Consider the following 22,420-nt stretch of genomic DNA (forward strand, 5'->3'; position numbering starts at 1 on the left):
GAAACCTTGAGTTAATTGTACTTATTCGTCTCTTTAAATCCACAATTGATGCTATTCTACATTCTGCTTTGCAAGTCATTAATCACCTGCGATCACAATCCATAGATTGTGAGACAATTTTCTCTTCTCTCATTGTTAAGCAAAGGATACAATTTTCCGCTTCAAATTACATCAACCGCTTAGTTTTTTCGAATTTTGTCACACGGTTGTATGTCATTTGCGCGAGAAAGGCAACACGGTATAAAAAATGAATGCGAATTATGATGGCTGCCTCGAACACGACGTAGCTTGGTTGGAGGGGTATGAAGAGGCTTTGGGCGGGTTGATGAAAAGCTCTGCTCGAAACGAACGCTATAAGGGGGGCGGAGAGCGCAAGAGAAAAAGAGCGAGAAGCACCTAATTTTTCGATCGCCTTGCGTAGCGGGGTGTGGGTCGTTCAGTATCGTAATCGCTGTTTTTGCTTGCACTCTTTCTCTTGTTCGTTTTTTTCTTCTTCCTCTGCTTTATTTGCAACACAATTCGTACATTCGAAGTGTATATACAGAAATGAATATTAAGCAGATTTCAAAATATCAATCCAAACTATTTTTCACCAATCTTGACAACATAAGTTTTTTATTTTTTATTTTTAAAGAGACTTTGAGCCATTTGGCCTCATTCCCCTCTTTTAATCGATTAAACATTTATATAATTAAATACTAACATTCTTCATTGCAAGCCATTTTTGGCTTGCAAAATACCCTATACCGGGTAGTCTCGGTTACCTTAAAGCCTGCCGTTGATTTTATTGTCTGTTACAAATGTGGCTTTAGTTATAGTTGTTTATAAAAGTTAGTGATACGAAAGAATTTTAAAAGTTTACGCTGGCAATCGCTGTCTGGATAAAGGATGGTGACAATGCTATGGTCAAATATGCAGGTGATGCGTTCTGCAGTATAACCATGACATTCGGTTAAAATGTGCGGGCTGGATATTTGCAATAAAAAGGTGTAGTTGAGCCTAGTGTGTTTTATCCGAAGCCGTGATAGGATTATCTGGATGGTGTTTCCATGGTGGTGTTGTGGTCTTGATGGTTCTCAGGAAAAAGCGATCGCTGTTAACCCAATAACCATTCCAGCGATTTGCGATGATGGTTTTGCTAAGGCGATTGAAGTCACGACGTGGAAGAGTGTTATGACAGCAGGCCGGGTTATTACATCCTGCGTTGGCTAGTCGGTCTGCTATTTCGTTTCCCTGAATACCTGTGTGAACAGGAATCCAGCAGAATGTGACTTGGTGTGAATTCGACATATTGCAAAGTGGTTTGAGTTTGTCTCTGTGCAGGCCTTCGTCAGTTGCAATAACCAGGGTTATTGCTTCTACGGTGAAGATTGATGTCGGATGGCGCTATTGTCGATAGTGAAGTAGTTTCCACAGCCAGAGGAACCGTTTTGTACTGATCCGTCTATGAATATGAAATGATGGTTATGGTATTTTTATAGCCGGTCTCGTAGTACAGTCATCAACTCGTACGGCTTAACAACATGCCCGTCATAGGTTTGATCCCCAAATAGACCGTGCCGCCATACGTAGGATTGACTATCCTGTTAATGGGGGGGAAATCAATTAGTCACTGAAAGCCAAAGACCACTAGTGGTACAGGCAGGCCTTGACAGACAACGGTTGTTGAGCCAAAGAAGAAGAGGAAGAAGAAGAAGGTTATGGTACTTTTGCTGAACGTGTTCGGTAAAATAACGGTCAGCAATGATACTATTGCAAACAGCCCGAAGCTAATTTTTGATGGTCCAGTCTATTTATGATGGGGGGCAGTACCAGGGGCGACTACCGATTCGGATGAATTTGGTGATTGGAGGGAATGTTTGATCTGTTAGCGTGGTGAATTCAGCGTTTGCCCTTTGAATAAGGGCATCGGCCTTTATGTTTTCTCTATCATTCATCATGCAGCTGCTACTATCTTGTCGGTTATGATGTGGTCCAAGGGTTGAAGTCCGCTTTCACACAGAAGTGATGCTATGGGGCTCGTGACGAAAGCCCCAGTAGCACAGCGGTTGGCGGTATGGTAGAGTGGTGCAATTTGTTTTTGGAAATTTTCCCGTTGCCGAGAGACTATTGCGATGCCGTAGAGTAGTTTTGGTAGAAACCAGCTATTGATGATTTGTAGTTGTGTTTGGCGGGAGGCGCGATGTTGACCGGTTCCAAGCATTCTGAAAAGATTAAAACGGGCCTTCGCTTCTCTTTTGACCCGTGTAGTGTGTGCTTTAAATGTTAAGTGACGAGCTGTTTGTGCACTTTGTATTGCTGAGTTATTGTATGTTATGGGTTTCAGTGTATGATAGTTACTATTGCAGATGTGAAGTATTTTGGATTTGGAGTGTGAAATTCTGTAACCTGTCCAACGTGACCATTTCTGAACTATATTGACTCCTTCTTGTAAAGTTGGGCGTGATTCGGTTCTATTGTTGGATGCTGAGACAAGAACTTGGATGCTATCATCAGCATACATGAAACATTTAATATTACTGGGCATGGGGCCGAAGCGGGATTCTACACTAATCAGGAAAAGAGTGGGAGAGAGAATGGCACCCTGGGGAACGCCATTCTCTTGTACATGCAAGTCAGAAGATTGAGTTGCAATGAAAACATTAAATGTGCGATTTGAAAGGAAGCTTTGAAGGTAATGCGTCCTCCAAAACCCCACATATTGAGCTGTTCAGGAATTCTATGTCGCCAAATTATGTCAGAAGCTTTTGATAAGTCTAATATTGCATAGTCAATGATGTGGCCTTTGGGGTAGTGGGTTTCTGAAAGTTCATTAACTTCGGCAAAATATGTCTCAGTACCTTTCCGCCTCAAGAGGCGTGTTGATTGATACTAAGGTCCCGGTCTTCTAATTCTTGTGATAGTCTTCTATTTACCATTCTCTCCATGATTTTGCCAATGCCAATTGGAATGGGAATTGTAAAACAGGTTTTCCAGTCATCCGTTATGTTCCCGAAAGACCAAATAATATTGTAAATCTGAAGGAGGACTGTTTTGGACCGGTAAGCATTGGATAACCAATGTTGTCCGGGCCTGACGATATGTCATGGCATTTATTAAGAGCCCAATCAAGCTCATTAAGAGAAAAAGTCCTATTGCAATTTTGGTCGGAGGCGTTAATGGGTGGAAGGGGTCTGGACTCAGAGATGAATTTATGGGGTTGAAAATGAGATGGAAAATTATGTGTTGCAGATGTATCATAAAAGTATCTAGCTAACGCCTCAGGTATTTCTGTTGGTGGAATAATGGTGTTTTCTGTTTTTAGAACTATTGGAGTTGATTTGTGGTTTTTACCGGATAAAATTGCAACTTGCTGGAATATTACTTTGGTGGTTGTCTTAGGGTTCATTTAAGAAACAGATTTTCCCCAAGATAGTTTTTTTTTTGCAAATTTGACGGCTTCTCTTGATTCCCGATTGGCCGCTTGGTGTTGGTCGGCCAAGAGCGGGCAAAACATTTTGTTCATTTTTTTTTAGCGTTGAAGACTCTTGAGTGCTTTTCGTCGAGTCTTAATGGCAAGGGCAACTGTTATTTTCCACCAGGGGACGAACTTTCTACTAACTGTACCCTTTGTAAGAGGGATAATAGTTAAGCCTGCATTTGTTATTGTCTCTGTTAAGCGTGTAAGGGAGGGAGGATCATCTAAGGGTAGTGTGTATGTCATTTCTATTTTATATTTTTCCCAGTCAGCCTCCTCATATTTCCACCTGGGACATTTTTGAGGGCTGTGGGTTAGTTGATGGCTATGGACAAAAAGCGGGTGGTGATCATTGCCATGGGTATCTTTATGTATGGAAACAGAAAAACTAGAATCTATAGAAGAAGAGAGAACACAAAAATCTAAAATAGTACTTTGTCCACTAGTGGGACAGGTACGTGTGGCTGTGGTGTTATGAATAACCTCTATACTACAGGTATCAAAATAGTCCTGTAGCATATGGCCACGAGAATAAGAGTCAGGATTACCCCAGGTAGAATGTTGGGCATTGAAATCGCCAAGTATTATTGCAGGTGACGGTAACTGTGGTAACACAGTTTCCATCTCCTGAGCAACAATAGAAGAAGATAGAGAAGGTGGAAGGTACAGACTGACAATTGTGGATTCTATTGGTGAAGATATTTTAACGGCTATTGCTGGTATGTTGGTAGACATATTTACATAGTTAGAGGGTATATGTTTTTGTATGCCTATGCCAACAGAGCAATGCATGTTGGTTGGTGTTTGGAAAAAATGACAGGTATAGTTATTGAATGGAGAACTGTTTAGGTTTGGTATGGTCATTATTTCTTGTAAAGCGACTATTGTTGGGTTGTGGCGGGTAATTAGAATTTTAGTTCATCAGAGTAACGGCTCATGCTCCTGATATTCCAGGACATGGCAAACAAAGGTATATTGTTATTTAACGGAGGATGGGAATTTCTAGAATGAATGTTTGAAGTTGTTTAAAAAGAAGGTGTGGTGTATGTGGTCATCGTGGTTCAGAAATTTTCTTCTTCTCTGACTGCCTCATCTCGATGAATGGGGAATTATCGGGTGTCAGAAGGGCCTCCTTTCCCTCAGAGTTGAGGGATTAGAAGAGGAATGAATGGGGATGTGAGTTGGGGGGGATGTTTTTGTGAAGGGTTGTTTTGGGAGGGAGGGAGGTTTCTTCCCCGGAGGAAGAGGAGCCCTTTGAGAGGGCTCGTTTTTTAAGCACCTTTGAAGAGGTCGCTTTGCTTCCTTCCAGTAGGGACGAGGAGCAAGAAGAGTCAGACTCTACGGATTGGTCCATTGTTTCAACTTTATCAGTGGTTTTGTTTTGATTAAAAGTGTTAATAAATTGGGTTTGTTCGATTTGCATGTTTTATTAGTTTTTGTTAGTTGATCAATTTTCTTATTTAGATTAGCATTTTCTTGTTTAAGTTGGGCAATAATCTCGTCTTTTGGGTCAGGGGTGGCAACAGATGGAGTATGTTTTTTCAAAGGTTCTTAATTTGGTTTTTTAAGATTGGCAATTTCTTTGTCCCTAGAATCTGTTTAGTGGAAGGGCAACGTTAGTTTGTGGATTGTGGGACACAACTTGAGCAAGAGTGAGCCTTTGTTGAACTGCGCGCTGTTTATGTAGTTGTTAATTTGAGTAGTTTCGTGCTTCAAGAAAGACACGTTGTAATCAATTTTATAATGAATTACTTCCTGTTCCTTCAGGGCACAATTTGTCAAAAGAATTGTGGTTGCTTTGCAATTCATACATTTCAGTGGTGCAGTGCAATAACCATGGGCAGGAATACCACAATTGTGGCAAACCTGTGAGGTTTTGCATCTCAGCCTGGTATGACCATAGTGAGCACAATTAAGACAATGCAAGGGTTTGGGATAATATGTACGGGAAATCACTTGGAGTGGGCCAAGGCGGATTACAGAGGGGACACGTGTTGTAGCAATACGGAGGAGGAAAGAATTGGTAGGTATTATTTCACTATTAACATTACGAGTGAAACGACGCACTTCAGTAGCTTGTTGGTCTTTTAAATTTGCTAGAACTTCTTCATCCTTCATATGTTTAAGGTCAGAAGAGTAAATTACGCATTGGACGGTATTAAGAGTAGTGCGGGGTGTGATGGTGATTGGTGCTCCATTGTTGAGCTTTGTTAATGACTGTAATTTTATGTAGTGGGACAATGATTGAGTTTTCAAAATGTTTTTGGAATTATTGTTAATACTAATAATAATTATTGTTAAACCGGCCGTCCAACATGTTGTTGTAGACTTTTGCCTACGATGAACGGGTCTGGTAGCGGCTTTCCTTCTTCGGTGGTCCGAACCAGATACATTAGCTCTCCTTCCTCGCCGTTAAACCATTCCGGATATGTCCTAGCCCGGGAACTCGTGCCGGGAGGAGGATGAGCACTCGTGGCAGGAGGAGGGTCCGACATATCGTCGGCCCTCTCAGCACTGGCACTTGAAAAACGTCACTGTCCCAATGTTTTCACAGTGTCTACTGCACCACAATACCAGTTCACTTCTAAACATAAATGTCTTATGAGAGTTCACCGGACTAATGGCTTGAAACACTCACTTCATAAAAAACTTACACTATCTGCTCTCACAAAACAGGCTACAACCTTGGGCCACAACACTTTACGTAGCGCTTTGAGAAAAGCGAACAACGTAAAGTGCGTTAGGATAGTTCTTAAAAATGTTTAGATTTTAACTTTAAGGTCTCGCTGTGAAAACAACGAACGGCGTAAAGGGATATCTAAGTTTGATTTTTCCCACACGCACTACACTACAGCACAAAACTCTGCACTGCACTGATCACGGGGGTATAGATTCTATAGATTCATACTATAGAATACGAGTCAGTCGAGGAGCGCTTGGTAGAACACGTCCGCACTCTTCAGCTGCTACGAGAAGATTGCCAACATAAGTATGCTTGTGTATAAAAATTCCTCTCGAGCTTACTTGATAAAGCCTGTGAAAATTCGACGTTTGTTTACATATTTTTCAGGCCGAAATAATCTAATATGAAAATAAGAGGCTCGTTTTGCATGTATTACGGAATGTTGACATGATTTCAGCCATGAAGTATCAAATTCCAAATACAAAAGCTGGCTCCCTAATTTAGTAAAACTCATCATTCAATGTATTTAACATCGTTTCAACATGTTGATGTCCTATTAGAAATAATATGTATGTGATCCACCTTACCGACTACGCATCGAATCAGCGCTGTTTAACATTTGTCAGGTTGAATAATAATCTGAGCTAGAGCTGTGGTTTTAAATGGAGAGTAAACAATATTTTAGCCACTAATTCTCAAACTCCATTAAAATCAAGTATCTTGCCATTATACTAGCTTTGCAATAAGTTTGATGTAACCAAGTTCTCAATAAAAATTAATAGAATACATGATAGAGACTTTGTAGACTTATGCAAAATGGAGTATATTTACCCGATACCCTCCTAAATGTCGAACATGGCAGGTAAATGTTGCATCTCGTCCTATAGCGATAGAATTGTTGATGATTGACTCAGCAAAATCTGGCTGAAATGCATATGCCACTGAAAGAAATAAAACGGTTTATTAATGTACATGAAGTAAATTTTAACATAATGTTTTATTCTCCCAAAAACACAAAGCACAAGCGTACTAACTCGTTTGTTCTTTTTAAGTTAATTTTCAAATGGCCATCCGTCAGATCATTTAGGGTGTGAATAATTGATTGGCAATTTCGGCCTGTAGTTGGATTCCGATTGATCCGAATGCAGCTACTATTAATTTGAAACCGGTGAAGCGTTGATTAGGTTGTGAGGGAGGGTGGAGCGAAAGTTAAGATTGGAATAATTTTAAGACTCATAATTTAAGTTCATGGGTAAATTACTTTTTTGTCTTTATTTGTAAAGCGACTTAGATTCAATCGACCTCATTCGCCTCTTTCAATCGGTAGATTAATTCTATACTTAAAGTCTAACATTCTTCATTGCAAGCCATTTTTGGCTTGCAAAATACCCTATACCGGGTAGTCTCGGTTACCTTAAAGCCTGCCGTTGATTTGATTGTCTGTTACAAATGTGGCTTTAGTTATAGTTGTTTATAAAAGTTAGTGATACGAAAGAATTTTAAAAGTTTACGCTGGCAATCGCTGTCTGGATAAAGGATGGTGACAATGCTATGGTCAAATATGCAGGTGATGCGTTCTGCAGTATAACCATGACATTCGGTTAAAATGTGCGGGCTGGATATTTGCAATAAAAAGGTGTAGTTGAGCCTAGTGTGTTTTATCCGAAGCCGTGATAGGATTATCTGGTCTTCGGGTGATGGATGGTCTTTCCATGGTGGTGTTGTGGTCTTGATGGTTCTCAGGAAAAATCGATCGCTGTTAACCCAATAACCATTCCAGCGATTTGCGATGATGGTTTTGCTAAGGCGATTGAAGTCACGACGTGAAAGAGTGTTATGACAGCAGGCCGGGTTATTACATCCTGCGTTGGCTAGTCGGTCTGCTATTTCGTTTCCCTGAATACCTGTGTGAACAGGAATCCAGCAGAATGTGACTTGGTGTGAATTCGACATATTGCAAAGTGGTTTGAGTTTGTCTCTGTGCAGGCCTTCGTCAGTTGCAATAACCAGGGTTATTGCTTCTACGGTGAAGATTGATGTCGGATGGCGCTATTGTCGATAGTGAAGTAGTTTCCACAGCCAGAGGAACCGTTTTGTACTGATCCGTCTATGAATATGAAATGATGGTTATGGTATTTTTATAGCCGGTCTCGTAGTACAGTCATCAACTCGTACGGCTTAACAACATGCCCGTCATAGGTTCGATCCCCAAATAGACCGTGCCGCCATACGTAGGATTGACTATCCTGTTATGGGGGGGAAATCAATTAGTCACTGAAAGCCAAAGACCACTAGTGGTACAGGCAGGCCTTGACAGACAACGGTTGTTGAGCCAAAGAAGAAGAGGAAGAAGAAGAAGGTTATGGTACTTTTGCTGAACGTGTTCGGTAAAATAACGGTCAGCAATGATACTATTGCAAACAGCCCGAAGCTAATTTTTGATGGTCCAGTCTATTTATGATGGGGGCAGTACCAGGGGCGACTACCGATTCGGATGAATTTGGTGATTGGAGGGAATGTTTGATCTGTTAGCGTGGTGAATTCAGCATTTGCCCTTTGAATAAGGGCATCGGCCTTTATGTTTTCTCTATCATTCATCATGCAGCTGCTACTATCTTGTCGGTTATGATGTGGTCCAAGGGTTGAAGTCCGCTTTCACACAGAAGTGATGCTATGGGGCTCGTGACGAAAGCCCCAGTAGCACAGCGGTTGGCCGTATGGTAGAGTGGTGCAATTTGTTTTTGGAAATTTTCCCGTTGCCGAGAGACTATTTCGATGCCGTAGAGTAGTTTTGGTAGAAGCCAGCTATTGATGATTTGTAGTTGTGTTTGGCGGGAGGCGCGATGTTGACCGGTTCCAAGCATTCTGAAAAGATTAAAACGGGCCTTCGCTTCTCTTTTGACCCGTGTAGTGTGTGCTTTAAATGTTAAGTGACGAGCTGTTTGTGCACTTTGTATTGCTGAGTTATTGTATGTTATGGGTTTCAGTGTATGATAGTTACTATTGCAGATGTGAAGTATTTTGGATTTGGAGTGTGAAATTCTGTAACCTGTCCAACGTGACCATTTCTGAACTATATTGACTCCTTCTTGTAAAGTTGGGCGTGATTCGGTTCTATTGTTGGATGCTGAGACAAGAACTTGGATGCTATCATCAGCATACATGAAACATTTAATATTACTGGGCATGGGGCCGAAGCGGGATTCTACACTAATCAGGAAAAGAGTGGGAGAGAGAATGGCACCCTGGGGAACGTAATTCTCTTGTACATGCAGGTCAGAAGATTGAGTTCCAATGAAAACTTAAAATGTGCGATTTGAAAGGAAGCTTTGAAGGTAATGCGTCCTCCAAAACCCCACATATTGAGCTGTTCAAGAATTGTATGTCGCCAAATTATGTCAGAAGCTTTTGATAAGTCTAATATTGCATAGTCAATGATGTGGCCTTTGGGGTAGTGGGTTTCTGAAAGTTCATTAACTTCGGCAAAATATGTCTCAGTACCTTTCCGCCTCAAGAGGCGTGTTGATTGAAACTAAGGTCCCGGTCTTCTAATTCTTGTGATAGTCTTCTATTTACCATTCTCTCCATGATTTTGCCAATGCCAATTGGAATGGGAATTGTAAAACAGGTTTTCCAGTCATCCGGTATGTTCCCGAAAGACCAAATAATATTGTAAATCTGAAGGAGGACTGTTTTGGACCGGTAAGCATTGGATAACCAATGTTGTCCGGGCCTGACGATATGTCATGGCATTTATTAAGAGCCCAATCAAGCTCATTAAGAGAAAAAGTCCTATTGCAATTTTGGTCGGAGGCGTTAATGGGTGGAAGGGGTCTGGACTCAGAGATGAATTTATGGGTTTGAAAATGAGATGGAAAATTATGTGTTGCAGATGTATCATAAAAGTATCTAGCTAACGCCTCAGGTATTTCTGTTGGTGGAATAATGGTGTTTTCTGTTTTTAGAACTATTGGAGTTGATTTGTGGTTTTTACCGGATAAAATTGCAACTTGCTGGAATATTACTTTGTTGGTTGTCTTAGGGTTCATTTAAGAAACAGATTTTCCCCAAGATAGTTTTTTTTTGCAAATTTGATGGCTTCTCTTGATTCCCGATTGGCCGCTTGGTGTTGGTCGGCCAAGAGCGGGCAAAACATTTTGTTCATTTTTTTTTAGCGTTGAAGACTCTTGAGTGCTTTTCGTCGAGTCTTAATGGCAAGGGCAACTGTTATTTTCCACCAGGGGACGAACTTTCTACTAACTGTACCCTTTGTAAGAGGGATAATAGTTAAGGCTGCATTTGTTATTGTCTCTGTTAAGCGTGTAAGGGAGGGAGGATCATCTAAGGGTAGTGTGTATGTCATTTCTATTTTATATTTTTCCCAGTCAGCCTCCTCATATTTCCACCTGGGACGTACCCTTTGTAAGAGGAATAATAGTTAAGACTGCATTTGTTATTGTCTCTGTAAAGCGTGTAAGGGAGGGAGGATCATCTAAGGGTAGTGTGTATGTCATTTCTATTTTATATTTTTCCCAGTCAGCCTCCTCATATTTCCACCTGGGACATTTTTGAGGGCTGTGGGTTAGTTGATGGCTATGGACAAAAAGCGGGTGGTGATCATTGCCATGGGTATCTTTATGTATGGAAACAGAAAAACTAGAATCTATAGAAGAAGAGAGAACACAAAAATCTAAAATAGTACTTTGTCCACTAGTGGGACAGGTACGTGTGGCTGTGGTGTTATGAATAACCTCTATACTACAGGTATCAAAATAGTCCTGTAGCATATGGCCACGAGAATAAGAGTCAGGATTACCCCAGGTAGAATGTTGGGCATTGAAATCGCCAAGTATTATTGCAGGTGACGGTAACTGTGGTAACACAGTTTCCATCTCCTGAGCAACAATAGAAGAAGATAGAGAAGGTGGAAGGTACAGACTGACAATTGTGGATTCTATTGGTGAAGATATTTTAACGGCTATTGCTGGTATGTTGGTAGACATATTTACATAGTTAGAGGGTATATGTTTTTGTATGCCTATGCCAACAGAGCAATGCATGTTGGTTGGTGTTTGGAAAAAATGACAGGTATAGTTATTGAATGGAGAACTGTTTAGGTTTGGTATGGTCATTATTTCTTGTAAAGCGACTATTGTTGGGTTGTGGCGGGTAATTAGAATTTTTAGTTCATCAGAGTAACGGCTCATGCTCCTGATATTCCAGGACATGGCAAACAAAGGTATATTGTTATTTAACGGAGGATGGGAATTTCTAGAATGAATGTTTGAAGTTGTTTAAAAAGAAGGTGTGGTGTATGTGGTCATCGTGGTTCAGAAATTTTCTTCTTCTCTGACTTCCTCATCTCGATGAATGGGGAATTATCGGGTGTCAGAAGGGCCTCCTTTCCCTCGGAGTTGAGGGATTAGAAAAGGAATGAATGGGGATGTGAGTTGGGGGGGATGTTTTTGTGAAGGGGTTGTTTTGGGAGGGAGGGAGGTTTCTTCCCCGGAGGAAGAGGAGCCCTTTGAGAGGGCTCGTTTTTAAGCACCTTTGAAGAGGTCGCTTTGCTTCCTTCCAGTAGGGACGAGGAGCAAGAAGAGTCAGACTCTACGGATTGGTCCATTGTTTCAACTTTATCAGTGGTTTTGTTTTGATTAAAAGTGTTAATAAATTGGGTTTGTTCGATTTGCATGTTTTTATTAGTTTTTGTTAGTAGATCAATTTTCTTATTTAGATTAGCATTTTCTTGTTTAAGTTGGGCAATAATCTCGTCTTTTGTGTCAGGGTGGCAACAGGTGGAGTAAGTTTTTTCAAAAGTTCATTGTGTTTATTTAGTTAGTTAGTTTCTTTAGTTTTTTATGATTGGCAATTTCTTTGTCCCTAGAATCTGGTTTAGTGGAAGGAGCAACGTTAGTTTGTGGATTGTGGGACACAACTTGTGCGAGAGTGAGGCGGCGCTCTAGCAGCAATCGAACACGACATCCGACACGAACAAACCCATATAATCATATGGAGGTGCACTGTCAGACACGAACAAACAAACAAGACAAACATGTCAAATCCCATACATTTTTCATGTTCGATGTCGTGTTCGATTGGTGCTAGAGCGCCGGGTGAGCCTTTGTTGAACTGCGCGCTGTTTATGTAGTTGTGAATTGGAGTAGTGTCTTGCTTCAATGAAAGGCACGCTAAAATCAACCTAATATTAAATGACTTCCTGTTCTTTGAAATGAAATAGACGGGATTTGTCAAACGAACTGTGGTAACCCTTGCAATAAACAGATTTCAGTGGTGCAGTCCATTCGCCATAGGCAGGGACACCACAATTATAACAAACCTGAAAGGTTCCGCACTTCAGCCTGGTATGGCCAAAGAAAACAGTTTTAAGGTTGAGCATGGGTTTGGGATAATATGTACGGGAAATCACTTCGAATGGGCCAAGGCGGATAACAAAGGGGACACGTGCTGCAGCAATACGGAGGAGGAAAGAATTGTTAGGTATTATTTCACTATTAACTTTACGAGTGAAACGACGCACATCAGTAACTTTCTGATTTTTCAAATTGTCAAGAACTTCTTTATCCTTTATGTGTATAAGATCAGGAGAGAAAATTACGCATTGGATGGGTTTAAGAGTTGTCGCTGACGACAATTTAGGCTTAAAAACAAAGCGTTGCTAGGTCAATAAATGCTGACTAGCTACGTTATGCAACGTGCCAGCGATGCGCGCTGGTTTAACGATTAAATGAAAAAAATAGGCTAAGAAGATAGACTAAGAAGAATATGCTTATTGACGACGGTCAGCAATTTTAGAGTATAAAATCAAGTAAATAAATTAATGAAGAGATTATTTGCCAAGAGTCAGTTGGTGCGTTTATTATTGTGCTTAAGTCGGCGTGTACTGTGCCTGTCTTAAGCTGCTGCTCCGAAAGACACTTTCGTGTGCGCGACAAGAGTAGTGTGGGGTGTGATGGTGATAGGTGGTCGATTCATGAGTTTTGTTAGAGTTAAAAATTAAAACCACTGTTAATAATTTAAGAAACCACTGTTAAAAAACTCAAATCCGAAAAACCAAACAAAAGCTCATATTTGACAAACAGCTGATTGCCAAATGTGTCACAACTTACACACCATCTTTGTTATAAATAAAGCTCAAACTCGGATGGCGAAGTTAGTTCACATTTCACAGACACGCAGATCACTCGTGTTCTGGTATATCTCACCTATTGCAGATTCCGCTGAAGGCTCTGCCCAATTTGATAACCACTTCTGGTTATCAGCTTTTCAGTTTGTTGACTGATCAGCATTAACCTAATCGAAGTAAAGTGCATGTTTGCAATAGTTCCACCCAACTTCTCCCACGGTGTCCGATTCCGCCTTGGTCATCAACTCGACGCGCAAAGTCCATCCAGTCCACGATTTCGCTGACGTATCAAGTGCTTCTTTCGAACTTAGCGTAAGTGTAAACCGTTGCGATCGCGACAATCGATAATTTTTACATTTCTTTTTAATCATAAAATAGAATAAAATATGATAGTTCAAACGTACTCAAGAACAGACGTACCCATCAAGGAGTCGAAACTAATGTAATCCTAAATCATTCAAGTAGGGCCATCTGGTTTTTGACTTGCATGTTTTAGCAATCAACCATTTCATTTTCATTTCATTTCGAACCTATAACGGTAAACTTAGGATTACTGCATGCACGTGTGTCAAGTTAGACCAATTTCGAAAAGCGTAGGAAAATTCTACATCCATGTTTCCCAGGGTTTAAAAAAAAATTAACCATAAAATCACTCGAACGCAGATGCATCAGTAACATTAACAGGATAATGAAGTCAAAAAGCATCAAGTTCAAGTATTTGTCAGTGAAGCAATACATTCGAAACATGCACTACAGGGTTCAAGTGTTAGGTATAGTTACGCCAAAAGGGAAAAACTACCACGCCTGCAACCAATGCAACAATTTGTATCCTCACCAGAAAGAGCAATAAAAAAAGGATCATATTTCCATCCATATGTTCGACATTCGACAGAACACCAGAACCAGAAATCCTAGGATGCATAGGCGTGGCAAAAGGGAAAAGGCTAGCGACACGAATATATGCGTAAAAGGAAGAGAAAATAACCTTCCCATAATAGAACTTTAAGATAACAGTGTATAAGATTTCATTTTGAGATTGAATAAACACTTACAATTCTAACGCCAATTGGTGTCGCGTTCCGTAGGATTCCCTTCCTCGTGCCTAACCCTTTCACTGCGCTCCGCGCATCAACTCACCAAAACGGTTTGAGAAGTGCGGCCGAACCTACCACAGAACAATCTACTCTCAAATTGTCTACCTCTACCAGTAATGACAGTTCCCGAGCAACCAAATCTTAAAATGTACAAAGGGCCAAGCTACTGTTTCCGCGGTAATGTATGGGATTGGATAACATTCTGGCCATTTCGTGAAGCTGTCTTTGATTGTTAAAATATATGACATCCTCTCTGAGGGTAGAAGAGGCCTTATGTGATCGAATCTTTCAGCAGGAATTGCAAATTTTCCCAATTAAGATTGTTTGTATCTGCTGACCATTGCCTTTTGTCATGCTACACATGTGCCAGCCTATCTTCCAATATCTGCATTCATTGCAGACAAGAAAAATCTGGTTGTTATCAATTTTTTGGATGCTCTTACCCCAGGATGTTAGAGGTTATGAACACTGTCAAAAATAGATTATCTTCATGTGCCAGGCACGTAGATACGATTATTACCAGTTGAGGTTTCATATTGTATGTTTTATCCATCTACATTTTTAGTTTCCATAGTTTATTTAGATGTTTAATTACTAGATCTAGATTTGATAATAATTTGTTCAAGTTCTCATCACAAGCTCGATGAGTAAACAATTGGTGACAATCTATTTTTGTTATAGTTCATTCAATTCAATTCTTGAAAGAGCGTCTGCAACTATGTTGCCACCTTTTATATATCTTATATCCAGTGTCGGGTTTACAATGTCGGGGGCCCTAATTAGTAAAAATTGTTGAGGCCCTCTGTACATGATTACCGGGAGGTACCCGGAATCCGTCTTGGATTATGTAACATTTCAACATAAATATTGTTACTGCCGGTGGTTTGGAGAGGGGTGCTTAGAATTCGTCTAGCACGGGGCCCCAACGTCCATCACCGATGGGTCCCTTCTTGCTAATACTGAGCCATAATCTTTCAACTGTTATATATAATGGACTAAAGATTCTCGGGTCCCTTATTGACGGCCCCCCCCCCCCGCAATTGCTTACTTTGCTTACCGTTATAATCGCCACTGCTTATATATGATGTAAATTGTGATATGTAGTCCAACTGTCTATATTGACGAGGCGATTAATCTGTTATTGATGCCAAAACTGTGAACAATCGCGAACGTTTCGGATATAATTTTGCGTGGGCTGAATAATTAGCGATGTGTTTGAATTTCCAAAGTGCAAGAGAAAGTGTATTCATTATGTTGCCCTATTTATGTAAGAAATAAGGAAACGAGCGGTGTAGGTGATTAAAGGAAATTCGTGTATTCAACTTGCTTCTGTTCACAGTGATGCTCGCGGTAAGATTGTGGCGCTCATCGCCTGCTGTCATGCCCTCGCTACCTAGCTGTCATTTTGACGTTTTCGGGGGGGTAGCCCTCTCATCCTACACGGCCTTTCCTGACATTACTTCCGCCCCAGAAGTATCCACGACTTAATACAACTTCCTGCTGTTAATGTTTTCTTAGGCCCTTCTGTCTCCTCGTCTAACTTCTTCACTTCATATCGATCGTTATCTAAAATACGCGTGATTTCATACCATAAAAGCGTGGTTTAAACTTTTGCCCTACTCCATACTGCGTCTTCGGTATAGCTACAAGATTTCCGATCTTAAACTGTCGTGAGGGTCTTCTACGCAGATTGTAGTACTTACAATTCTCTTCTTGCATTTTTTCAATGTTACGCTTCGCTGTCCTGCGCAACTCATCTCTTCCTTCAGTGAAATCGTTCTGTATCTCGCGTGATAGTAGTTCGTGTAGTACAGCATCTTCCTTCGTACGCATTTTGATACCGGTCATTAGCTCAAACGGTGTCATGTTGATTATTCTCTGCCAGCTATTGTTCAAACACTTTTGAACTCGCGCTACGTGCTTAAACCATTCCTCTCCATGGACAACTTTGTAAGTATTGGGATGATGATACGATGGACACGCTCAACTTGTCCATTTCCTCGTGGAACTCCTGTTGCTATCATGTGATGCTCAATGCCTTCGTTTTCACAAAACCTGGTGAAATATCCTCACGTGAAAGCAGAACCTCGATCACTAATGATTCGTCGTGGGTTGCCAAACGTATTCGTGATCACCTGAAGCTTCTTTACGACCTCTTCTGCAGTTGTTGATTTAGTCGTAAACAACCAGACAAACTTAGTAAAAGCGTCTATGACTGTAAGAATATATCCATATGACTTCTTCGTCGACGGCATCGGTCCTAAGTGGTCAACGTGTAACGTATCTAAAGGTAGGTCTCCTTTAGGTATCGGTTGTAGTTCACCTTCTGGTTTACCTCTTTTCTTTTCGCCAACGATACATGGAACACATGTGTCAATGCAACTCTTAATCTTTTCGTCTAATCCAACAATAAAATAATCTGCGTTGATGCGTTCTTTTGTTTTGCGGACGCCAAAATGTCCTTGTTCATGAGCAGCCCTAATGATGTCTATCTCCATTGATTTTGGAACGTAAAGTCGTCGTTTATCACCATCGTTTTCGTAAATAACGCCATTGTTCAAAATAAATTTGTCAACCGTATCTCCTCGTTCCAATGTTGCTATAATAGCTTTGTCTCGGTCATCCTTATTCTGAGCCATTCATATCTTCGATAAGATGGTTGTTGAAATGATCATCACATTAGCTCTTGACAATGCGTCATCGTGCGTTATCTTTTCTCCCGGTCGATGTTCCATTACGTAATCGAATTCAGAAAGAGCTAATACATACTTGGCAATCCTTGCGTTCAAATTCTTCTTCTTAACTGAGTCTTTGAAAGCCATGCAATCAGTCACGATCTTAAATGTACGTCCAAGCAAATAGCATCTGAACTTCCGTACTGACTCTACTACAGCTAATGCTTCCAACTCGAACGAATGATAATTCTTCTCAGCGCTACTTGTGAGTCGACTAAAGTAATGACATGGATGAAATTTAACATCGTCTTCTGCTCGTTGCATTAAAATGCCTGCTATCGCTGTTTTGCTAGCATCTGTATGCAACTCTACGTCTCCGTCAGCTCGAAAAATGCGTAGTACTGGATAAGTTGCAAGTATATCCTTTAAACAAAGGAAAGAATTCATCGCTTCGTCGTTCAATTCAGTAAAACGATCTTTCTTCAATAATTCCGATAACGGTCGTGCGATACCAGCAAATGATGGGACAAACTTTCGGAAATAGCTTGCTAACCCGTAGAATCGTTGCAGTTGCTTCACGGTCGTCGGTTGTGGAAACTGCTTCAACTTTTCGATCTTCACGGGTGCTGGTTCTATTTTTCCATCGTAAATTGTGTATCCCAAGTACTCTACCCGTCGTTGTAGAAATACGCACTTTTTCCAGTTAAACATCAATCCAGCCTTCGCTGCTACTTCAAATACACGCTTCATCGCGTTCAGCCCATCTTCTTCAGTTTTAGACGGAATGATTATGTCGTCAACGAACGCTAAAACTGTTCCATCTCGGATAAATTCTCGAAGCACATCGTTAATGAATCTACCAAAACCACTTCCCCTAATTCACAGTCCAAATGGTGTTCTTAAAAATTCATATTGACCACTATCCGCCACGAAAGCCGTATACTTCCTGTTACTTTCATCAACTGGTACAGTATCGGACAGAATGATAGGACCCTAGTGTTTTCAACGCAGCATGCACCCGTTTGGACAGGTTTATGTGTGTGTGTGTGTGTGTGTGTGTGTGTGTGTGTGTGTGTGTGTGTGTGAGTGCGCGGGTTTTTGTCTGAAGAAACGTAGCTGGACTTGGTTTCATATTGCGTTGAAAACATTCTTATTATGTGTGTTATCATGTGAAACAACGTGCGTTCACACTTGGATAAAAGCTAAAGTTTGCATCGATGGCAGCGAATGTTCTTCGAACGAGAACGCAGGTGTGCTGTTTCATGAATGTGATTGCGACAGCGGTGCGAAATGGAAACGCGCACAAAAGCAATGAACTCGGCATTCCCTCACAGGTGTTTCGCCAGTGCACGCCATTGAAAGGCCTGCGTGCATCTCTGCGTTGAACGTTGTGTGCGCATGGGAAAATTTGTGTGTGCATTGAGCAAGCGCGCAGGTGTTCTTTTGAATGGGCGTTTTGTTTCATGAGCGCGGCAGTATTCTGTTCGGTTTTGAATGGGTAGATGCTCACTCGCTTACTCATAGATAGTTTTTATCCATACGCTTTTTTGCTGCTCGACAACGATGTGATGCATCGCGTATAAAAGCAGAACGCAAGCAGTGCACGGCATCAGTCGTGTCCAAGTTTTTAACCAGTGTGTTCTTGACGGTCTAAGCAAGCAATTTTTATTACAATGGGTCGCGGTAAACATTGTACCGATTATCAGCGCCATATCATTAAGCGAATGGCGGCTGCTGGCATTAAGCGCAGAACGATCGAGTTCGTGATGGAACGATCGCGCACCTTTGTGTCAAACGCGCTTCGGACAACCGAAACGCGCAAGTCACCCGGACGTCCTCGGAAGACCACGGCGGAGGAAGACCGTAAGATCGTGAACATATCGAAGAAACATCCGTTTAGCTCGGCACCAGAGATCCGAGGCAGACTGAAATTGGCGGTGACGCCGAGAACAGTTCAGCGAAGATTGGTCAGTGCCGGGCTACTCGCGCGAGTGCCACGCAAAGTGCCCAATTTAACACCTGCGCATAAAAACGCACGGGTGTTATTTGCAATTGAGCACATGTTCTTCGATGAGGAGGATTGGCGCAGGGTTTTGTGGTCAGACGAGTCGAAATTCAATCGACAGGGGTCGGACGGACGCAGGTTGGTTCGGCGCCCTGTTAATTGTGCTCTTGATCCGAAGTACTGCTTCAAAACTTTCAAGCATGGCGGTGGTAGTCTCATGGTGTGGGGATGCTTCTCCTACTATGGGATGGGTCCGTTGGTTCGAATCCACGGTAATTTAAATCGGTTTGGGTATCGAGACATTCTTGATACTCATTTTCTATCACATGCTAGGAAAAACCTTCCTCGGTCTTGGATGTTTATGCAAGACAACGATTCTAAGCATACTTCCGGGACTGTCAAAACAACGAAGTGGCCTGCCCTTAGCCCGGATCTCAATCCCATTGAGAACCTCTGTGCAATATTCAAGAAGAGGCTGGGTAAAAAAATACCGGAAGATCTGGATCAACTCTTCGATCACATGCAAGAGGTGTGGAGAAAGATTCCACCTGAAACGATCCAGAAACTGGTGATGTCGATGCGTCAACGCATGATAAATGTCATCGTGGGCGACGGCAATAAGATCAAGAACTGAGCTTATTGCATTTTTGAATAGGGATCACTGCTCGCGAGGGCGGTGGTCCTGCTAATTACAACAAAACCTAACCCAAAACACAAAAAAACTACTAACAAATCTATCCGAAACGACATACTTGTGAAACAGACACACACACCAATACACATTCAAACATACATACACACACACATGCACACACACACATACACACACACCACACACACACACACACACACACACACACACACACACACACCACACACACACCACACACACACACACACACACCACACACACACACACACACACACACACACACACACACACACACACACACACACACACACACACACATGCACACACACACACAAACACAAACACTCACAAACCACACATAAACCTGTCCCAACGGGTGCATGCTGCGTTGAAAACACTAGGGTCCTATCATTCTGTCCGATACTGTACATGAAAAAAGGAATTCTTTAGATCGAGAGTGGTGTAAACTCGAGCTTCAGCGAGCTGATCGACTTGCTTCAATATTTGGCATCGGAAATTTGTCTCGCACAATCTTCTTATTCAATTCACGGTAGTCAACACAAACGCGGTACGAACCATCCTTCTTTGGCACAACGAAAATAGGACTTGCATATTCACTTTGCGATGGTTGTATGATTCCTTCGTCAAGCCATTCATCGATTTGCTTTCTAACTACCTCTTTCTCTAACTGAGCCAATCGTCGAGGATTCTCACAAACAACATTCAAATCTGATAGAGTAATCGTCAGCTGATTTCTATCAGTCATATTCTTCTGTGGCTTATAGTCTTCAATGGATGAAATTTCTTGCCAAAAACGATTTATTATCTTATTACGCGCCAAAAAATTTGTCCGTTTTCCGCGATTGGTTTAGAAAAGGGCTCGTTCCTGTCTTGCGGCCCTTTTTAACGCTTTTTCCTGTTATGCTTCGTGCCTTGTTCGTGTACTGGTCGCTCGTTTTAAAACGTCCCGTTTATGACAGGTAGTTGGAATTCCAACGCGAGATTCCAACATTGTCCCCTCAAGTGTACCACAACTTATCTGCCTTTAATCACCTCGCGTCATTTAGCTGTGGCTTCACTTCCTTGCTCGACCTGTCATAAAACGCGTGCATTTGTTTACATTTCGTTTCCTCTCTAGTGCGGCCTCGTGCTTGGGTATATAATTTCAATTGGTTTCCGTGCATATTCCTTGCTCCCTCTGGTTGTTATTTTTCATGCCTATATCTAGCTTGGCCAATTTATGCGCTGGTCGTATGTATGTGCTGTTCACTGTTTGCACCGTAGCTTGCCTAACCTGTCCGTCTTTAGCTAAAACCGTCGATACAACGCGGCCCTTTGGCCAGCAGTTCCTAGGTAAGTTATTGTCTGCGATGATCACTAAATCTCCCACTTCTAGCGGCTGTACAGGTTGAAACCACTTGGTTCGCCGGGTGAGTGTTGGTAAATATTCTGTAGCCCACTTTTTCCAGAATAAATCTGCTGCGTATTGTGCCATCTTCCAGGTCGATTTCACCGCCGCAGGACTGTCGCAAAGTATGGCCGGGGGCTTACTCCCATCCAGGCTCCCTAGCAGCAGGAGGTTTGGCGTTATCGGCTCCGTCGTCTCGTCATCCAGGGGTACGTAGGTGAGAGGCCTCGAGTTCAAGATAAACTTCATCTCGGCGAAGGTTGACATCAGGATTTCATCCGTCGGTCATCTAGGGAAAACGAACTGGTTCAGCACCGTCTTCACCGGACTAAACGCTCCCAGCAACCGCCGAAGTGTGGAGCGCCGGGGGGGTTGAACGTCCACTTCATTTGCGGTCCGCAAAAGGCTGTCATAAGCGCGTCGTGGTCAATCTTCTGTATAGCTTCGTCCAGCTCCCTCGCTGGTCATCTCGAGCGGCGTCCCACGTCTAGCAATGAAACGCCGGACTGCCAGGATGTATGACGCTGTGTTCAGCGATGCCGCTACCTTCAAATGGACTGCTCGACTTGTAAGGCAGGTAAATATAACACCCCACCGCTTCTCTACCCTCCGTCCGATGGCTACTAGAAAGGGGCCGAAATAATCAATTCCTGCGAACGAAAAAGCACGCTGACCAATAGCAACACGTTGAAAAGGTACATTACCCATCAGAGGCGGTTCCGGAAGCACGTTGTCCACCTTGCATTTTTGGCAACTTCTCCTGATGCGTCGAAATTCCCCTAGCAGCTTGGGAATGTAAAACCTCATCCTCAACGCGCTCAGAGCTGTACCGTGATGGACGTGTTTGTACCTCGCATGGTACTCCTGCATGATGAGGTCGGTGCCGTATTCCTTCCGTAGCAAAATTATAGGGTTGCGTAAGTGCACATTGATCCCTACACACTCCGTCAAACGTCCCCCCACTCTGAGGATCCCATCATGGTACAGAATAGGGGATAGCTTATAAATGCTGCTACTTTCCTCGATTCCTTTCTTCCAGGAATGTTTCTCCATGCTCCCTTTCTGCAGACTGTTGATCTCGCGATGAAATGCGTTTTGTTGGATTATGCGGATGAGAATGCATTCCGCTCTCCTGAGTTCATCTTGTGTTAGCGGGCCAAACACCTTCGGTTCTTTTTTCACCGAGCCACGCGCATTTGATATAAAGCGCGTCACGTACGCCGTGGCTCGGAGCACTCGATTCCATCTAGAGAACCGTTCCAACCGTGCCAGTGGCTTTACCACCTGATGAAGGTGAATACT

The 22,420-nt window shown here is 42.1% G+C and overlaps 1 protein-coding gene across 2 annotated transcripts in view; it reads right to left on the minus strand.

Annotated features, from left to right (window-relative positions):
* LOC121593904 (lachesin) overlaps positions 1-22,420 on the minus strand; it is a 226,892-nt gene that overhangs the window by 176,461 nt on the left and 28,011 nt on the right. For both annotated transcript variants that reach the window (XM_041916677.1, XM_041916668.1), the window contains exon 2: positions 6,972-7,081. In XM_041916677.1, the coding sequence (XP_041772611.1) occupies positions 6,972-7,081 (110 nt within the window). The remainder of the gene's footprint in view (positions 1-6,971; positions 7,082-22,420) is intronic.

This window comes from Anopheles merus, chromosome X (assembly GCF_017562075.2).
Source record: "Anopheles merus strain MAF chromosome X, AmerM5.1, whole genome shotgun sequence".
Lineage (NCBI taxonomy): Eukaryota > Metazoa > Arthropoda > Insecta > Diptera > Culicidae > Anopheles > Anopheles merus.